This window comes from Oncorhynchus masou, chromosome 27 (assembly GCF_036934945.1).
Source record: "Oncorhynchus masou masou isolate Uvic2021 chromosome 27, UVic_Omas_1.1, whole genome shotgun sequence".
In the NCBI taxonomy this organism is placed as follows: Eukaryota; Metazoa; Chordata; class Actinopteri; order Salmoniformes; family Salmonidae; genus Oncorhynchus; species Oncorhynchus masou.
The window spans coordinates 26,817,984-26,824,518 of NC_088238.1; the positions used below are offsets into that span (position 1 = coordinate 26,817,984).

Consider the following 6,535-nt stretch of genomic DNA (forward strand, 5'->3'; position numbering starts at 1 on the left):
CCTGAGGTTAGAGACCTGCCTGTTTGTCTTTTTAGTTGGACTTCTTTCCTCCAGTTTTCTCCTCTCTCTGTCCTCTGCTGTCTAAAGTTGCAGCTGTGGAATGTTGGTAAGTCTCGCATGGAATCCCAGACGTTTGTCTCCGTCTGATGAGTTCCCCAGGACTCACTCGCGCACTCATTTTATCATTCCTTCTTTCTCCAGCCTCCCCTCTCCACCCTCCACCACCCAACTCTCCACCCTCCTTCAACTCTCTTTCTCACACACACACACACATTTGACTCAGGTTCTGAATCTAGGCGCTTAAGAATTCACCCCCTGATTTATCAACACTTCCTGTAACAGTAAGAGAAGCTATATAGGCCACCAAAAAACTAATTTTTTTTCACGGCAGTACATTGTAGTATTGTCTTTATTGGTGTCCGTGGTCCTGAATTACAGTATAGGTTTCACATTTGTGATTATGGTTACAATATAGAAAAGACACACAAACAGATGTGAAAGATACACAGACCACACCAAACAGTACACCACACAGATACATGCACAAAAATAGAGATTGAAATAAGCATGCATAGAAACACAACCAATCACGACAGCCTCCTTTTTCAAACTTGACCTGCCACACTCAAAGTCTTTAAACGTTACATAATATTACCATTTTAAAATTGATTTGAATCGTTTTGTACTTAAACCTTTTTACTCCTAGGCGAGTGATGGTTTGGCCACCTCCCATGCTCTTGTTATGTCCGTCTGATAGGCTGGGTGTCTTTATTGACACAGGGTCCTGCCAATCACAGGCTGGTGCACTATGTTCTGATCTCCTATGGAGCATGCTCACCAACCGCGGGGATAACGGGGGTAGAGTCCATCATAGTGGAACTCACGCCACTGCTCTGTCTTCTCCCGTGTCCTCTCATCCTGCTCTGTGGATGGAGAGAGTTGACTTATGTGGGAGAAAACCATTTCCAGAAACACATTGGGCACGAGAACTACCACAAACCCAACACATCCCTACACAGACATGTGGTCAAAGTGTTCAGTGCAGCACACTGTGTGATTACTTTGATTAGACTGTGATTACTGCAGATAAATCAAGCTGTGGCGTTTACCACTAAGAGGTATAAGGGTCTGAGTTGAACCAAATGGGCACGTATGGTTTTAAACCTCATCTTTGGAACAGAGTTGGTCGGTCTTACCATCGCGCTCCTCTTCCACGTAGTTCTCAAACTCGTTCCTCTGTTCGTCATAGTACTCCCTCCTCCTCTCATCAGCTGACAGCCTTACCCTCTGCTCGGCTACGGAGGGAGGGGGAAAAGAGAGGGAAGAAGGTGTTATGGTTAGTGAGGTAGAGTGAGATGTGTTGTCTTAGTTACGTCATGAACCTTGAAGATGTTTGGTGCCAAACTTCCAACCTGTCCTCACCTCACACTTTCCTCACGTCACACACTGCAGGCAGTCCACAGTGTTTGGGAGAGATACTGTTGCTTTATACACACACAGGCCGGTACTGTATACATTGGACACTAGCCCTCATTGGGGTACTCATAGACGTTTTAAGGTGACATCACAACATTTTGAGTACACACACACAACAACAACACACATACACTGAATAGTAGGTTGTTTTCTTACAAAACGGTTCGGTGGAATGAGGCTTTGCGGAAAGGAAACTTTCTCAGGTACTTGGCTTACTGTTTGGGTTTGCTCTCTCACTCTCTCTCTCTCTCTCTCTCTCTGTCTGTCTGTCTGGTCTGTCTGGTCTGTCTGTCTGTCTGTCTGTCTGTCTGTCTGTCTGTCTGTCTGTCTGTCTCTCTGTCTGTCTGTCTGTCTGTCTGTCTCTGTCTGTCTGTCTGTCTGTCTGTCTGTCTGTCTGTCTGTCTGTCTGATTAAATTAAATTCAAAGGGATTTATTGGCATGGGAAACATATGTTTACATTGCCAAAGAAAGTTAAATGAACACTAAACATTACACTCACAATTTTCAAATGGATAGACACATTTCAAATGTCATATTATGGCTATGCACAGTGTTATAATGATTATGAAAATAGGGAAAATAAATAAACGTAAATGTGGGTTGTATTTACAATGGTGTTTGTTCTTCACTCATTGCCCTTTTCTTGTGGCAAACAGGTCACAAATCTCTCTTTCTCTCCCTCTGTCTCTCTGTGGTCGTGGCTGCAGACCTCCTCAGGTGTCTTACTGTAACCCAGTGACCAAGTTAACAGACCTTTCCATTATCCTCCTCAGGTTTCTTCTCTTTCTTTTCTCTCTCTCATTTCCTCTTGTTGTCTCTCTCTCTATCTGCACTAGAATGGTTAATTGGTCCACACATTCCTGTCTCAGCTCCTGCAGTGCCTTCCCTGCTACCTGCGCATCACTCCCCTAACACGGTCACAACAAAGTCGTATACACCTACACACACATTCATGCGCACACACACACTTCTCCCCCTTCTCTCTCGTGCACACCCAGCGCCTCAGTGACTGGCTGGCAGGCGATATAAACAGTATTTTGTAACTAAAACGTTCTAGGAATGTGGGCTTATTTTCTCTGACCGGTGGCCCAGAGAGGTGCACTGACAGGCTGTTGTCTGCTCCAGCTCCCTATCTGTCTCTGGGACTGGCTGAGAGGGACAGAGAGAGAGAGGGAGAGAAGCTGCTCCATACTACCCTGTGACTCCTTTTGCTACCTCCAGCCAGTGTGTGTGTGTGTGTGTGTGTGTGTGTGTGTGTGTGTGTGTGTGTGTGTGTGTGTGTGTGTGTGTGTGTGTGTGTGTGTGTGTGTGTGTGTGTGTGTGTGTGTGTGTGTGTGTGTGTGTGTGAAACAGATGGCTTCAAATGCTTTTAAGCTTTTGGGGCAGCTGCTAGCGATTCACCTGTGGGTGATTTGGAGTCTTTAGTCTGCCCTCAGAGTTCACAGCCATGACCTCAAACCACACCATCCAACATTTTAATCCACGGACCATCAAATGAATAGACTTTGAGTACACACACACACACACACCACCAGCCTCTACAGAGTGCTGTAAACCTCCCAAAACAAGCTGTCCATAATGGCACTAGCAACTTCAACCACATGCAAACACTACCATCATCAACCCGCATGCCCCCTGTCCTGCCCCTGCCCTGGCTCCATGGTAACGCCCCATAGTGATGGTAAACAGCCTCACCAAGGACCTCCGCCTCATGTTTGGCCGAGCGCCGACTACGCTTTTTGAAGAAATTTGCTGCATCCGCCTCGGGCATGAAAACTCGCTGTGCTGACCCTGGGGGCAGAGGGTAGCAGGGAAGGGTCAAAGAGGGCCATTGGGGTCACTCAGGTTGGGGAGGGGGAATGGAACATATGACACTCACCTTTGGGCTCTGCAGCTTTTCCCTCTCTTCCATCTGCCACCGATGCACTCCGCACCCCGGGGGAGACTGAGAAAGACAGAGGTTTTTGTCAATTTTACACTTGAGCTGATCAGCAAGTCCTCTTTCTAGAAATTCTGCACATGCACCTTTCAGAAAAGGTCTGAAAACATCAAACCTTCAACCATAAAAAAACGTTTAAAAAGTCACCCTACACCTCCTCTACCATACCCTTCCTTGACCCCCCCCCCCCCCCCCAGCATGTCAACCCCCTATCGTGGTACTTACGTGTGAGGATGAGGAGGGTGGCGAGCAGAGAAAGAAAGACCAGATGAGTCCAGGACATGATGAAGAATACAGTGAAGCAGCGCTGCGAACAGTCAAGTTATGAACTGAGAGGCAAGGGAGGGAGGGGGAGGGAGGGAGAGAGTGGGTGTGAAGAGAAAGAGAAAGAGAGGGAGTTTTGGGGGAGTGGGGACAGCTGGAATTTAATTCGCCCAGAGGAGGGGTGAGGAGAGGGGGTATGAAATATAACCTGAGACAGAATCTGTGTTGTCGTTACTGAGAGACACTTAAGAACCCACGAGAAAAATCTGCAGAGTGCAATGAGTTCGAGGCACTTTAAGGATCATTTGAACTTCCAAACAAAATGTTTCACGCAGAAGGAGAGATAGGAGAGAAGGATGAGAGAGTGGGAAGTATAGGAGAAGGAGAGAGCGCGTGAGAAGGAGCAGAGGCAGAGATTGACGTTCATTACACCTCACAAATCGGAAGGGTGTCACTGATCTAAGTCGCAGTATAAGAGCCACACACAGCACAGGTAGTTGAGGAGGATAGTGTGTGTGTGGTCTGCTCCGGGTTACTGATCTGAGGTCAGTTCAGACCAATGAGGGCACATCCTTCATCACTGTCCAATCAGTGACCAGGGTCTCGCTGGAGATGTCAAAGCTGCTTTTGTATCCGTCAGTTTGTACGTGTGAAGATGTAGTGTGTGTTTCGCGTTTTCAACTACCAGGAGGCTCTTAATGAGGAGATGCAGATGGGGATTAAAATGTGTTTGTCTGTGTGTTAACTTGCTGTGTGTGTCCACCTGTTGTATTGTGTGTGTGGATGCATATGTTTTCCCCCTGAGGAGAAGCAGGTGTGTGTGTTTCGTGTTGATGGATGCCAGCCGTGACAGACCTGGGCATATGCAAAGCAGCAGAGCCCATTAGCCACTCTGGTATGGATGATCTCAGTACTGTGCATTGCCCCGACGGGCACAGCTCTCATAAGTTACAAACAATGTGCTATGCCCTCCACAGGAGGTTGGTGGCACCTTAAATGGGGAGGATGGGCTCATAGTAATGGTTGGAGCGGAATATGTGGAATAGTATCAAATACTTGTAACACATGGTTTCCATGTATTTGATGCCCTTCCATTTGCGCCGTTCATTATGAGCCCATCCTCCCCTCAGCAGCCTCCACTGACATTACCCTCATATGAACTCACACAACTTATTCACACACAAATGGTAAGTCTTAAAAATGATCACTGTAATTCCAGCATCAGTTAGTGAAGTTCCTTCCCTGTCAACCTGTTTATGGTCTACTTTCCTTTTTTTCATACCTGGTGTATGACCTTTCACCCTAGGTGTGTGATGGTGTGTGACCCTTGCAGTGAGTGCATTGCATAGGAGAAGGTGAGTGTTTTTGTTGTACCTCTCTCACACATACACACACACACACAGGTATGATTGGCAAGCAGGCAAACTAAATGTGCTATCGTGAGAATGATTGTTGAGATATCTCCACTTAATAACGAAATAGATTCACTGCTGCTATCAAAGTCCTTCCTCCTCTCTCTCCTCCTCATTTCCCTGTCCTCCTCCTCTTCTCTCCTCTCCTCCTCCTCCTCTTCTCTCCTCCTCTTATCCTTCCCTTCCTCTTCCTCCTCCTCTCCCTCTCCTCCTCATCCTTTCCCTGTCCCCCTTCTATTCTCTTTTCTCCTCCTCCCCTTCTTCCTCCTCTCTCTCCTCCTCATTTCCCTGTCCTCCTCATCTTCTCTCCTCTCCTCCCCTTCTATCCCCTCTCCTCCTCTTCTCTCCTCCTGCTCCTCCTCCACACCCTCCTCCTGTCCTCTCCTCTTCCTCCTCTTTTTCTCCTCTCCTCTTCCTCCTTCTCCCCTTCCTCTTCCTCTCCTCCTCATGTCCTCCTTCTCTCATCTTCCTCCTCTTCTCTCCTCTCCTGACCCGCCTCCTCCTCCACCTCCTCTCCTCTTCTTCTCCTTTTCAACAAGTGCTACATTACATGTGTCAATGACGTCAGACAGTGTTATCCAAGTGCTTTGAAATGTGTATGTCCCATATATATATGAGATCTTAGAAGGCTTAGCTTACATGTCTCTTGTATGTTTTTTATATGTAATACATGTAACATTTCTGTTGTCTAAATGTTTACCACCCATAGAAGTCAGATTTTCCAATAATCTTCTATGAATCTTGTTAGTGTATTTGCTGCCATATGTATAACTGACAAGTTCCAGGTAGAACAGATAAGAATCTCATTAAATTATTTTATATCTTTTCCATGTGGGGAAGTGGTGATGCAGCCAGTCAAGATGCTCTCAAATGGTGCAGCTGTATAAATCCTTTTGGGGATCTGAGGGCCAAATCTTTTCAGCCTCCTGAGGGGGAAGAGCTGAATAACGTTTTACTGTTTCACATTCAAGCTTCAAGGTGAAGTTCAGCTTTTTTTCTTCTTTCCTCTAAAAGGAATCTACCTTCAGTATCTATGTAGCCCCAATAATGACAAACAGCCAGACCACCTCCACAAATACTGCAGAAGTCATCATCCAGTTTACAAATGCAATAACTCCACCTTGAGGACTGTCCATGCATCTACATAAACACATGCAGTTGTCTATGTGCTGGAAAAGTCAAGAAGACCTCTCTTTAAGATTCTCTCAATAGGAAACTGGGCAGAGGAGTCTGTCCTTGGCTTCTGTTTATCTGAGTGAATGAGTGCCTTAGAGGCGTGTGTGTGTGTGTGTGTGTGTGTGTGTGTGTGTGTGTGTGTGTGTGTGTGTGTGTGTGTGTGTGTGTGTGTGTGTGATCATGAAAAGAGTATGAGGTTTGTGGGTATTTATTTTGACACTGAATTACATATGCAGGGTTGGTAGGATATCATGTATGGTGTCTGTG

General features: G+C 46.4%; 1 protein-coding gene across 1 annotated transcript; it reads right to left on the reverse strand.

The window, feature by feature from the left end:
• Positions 1–413: 413 nt before the first annotated feature.
• LOC135515320 (unique cartilage matrix-associated protein-like) lies at positions 414–3,722 on the reverse strand. The gene is made up of 5 exons (XM_064939001.1): positions 3,642–3,722; positions 3,357–3,422; positions 3,173–3,268; positions 1,197–1,295; positions 414–923 (listed from the first exon to the last, which is right to left on the reverse strand). Exons 1-5 carry the CDS (start codon positions 3,697–3,699, stop codon positions 835–837), a joined length of 408 nt encoding a protein of 135 aa, XP_064795073.1. The 5' UTR covers positions 3,700–3,722; the 3' UTR covers positions 414–834.
• Between the last annotated feature and the right edge of the window lie 2,813 nt (positions 3,723–6,535).

Coding starts and splice junctions, on each gene's coding strand:
- LOC135515320 (XM_064939001.1), bottom strand. CDS start 3,699: ATGTCCTGGACTCATCTGGTCTTTCTTTCTCTGCTCGCCACCCTCCTC. Junction 3,269..3,356: donor AAAAGCTGCAGAGCCCAAAG/GTGAGTGTCATA, acceptor CTCTGCCCCCAG/GGTCAGCACAGCGAGTTTTC. Junction 1,296..3,172: donor ACATGAGGCGGAGGTCCTTG/GTGAGGCTGTTT, acceptor CTCCCTCCGTAG/CCGAGCAGAGGGTAAGGCTG.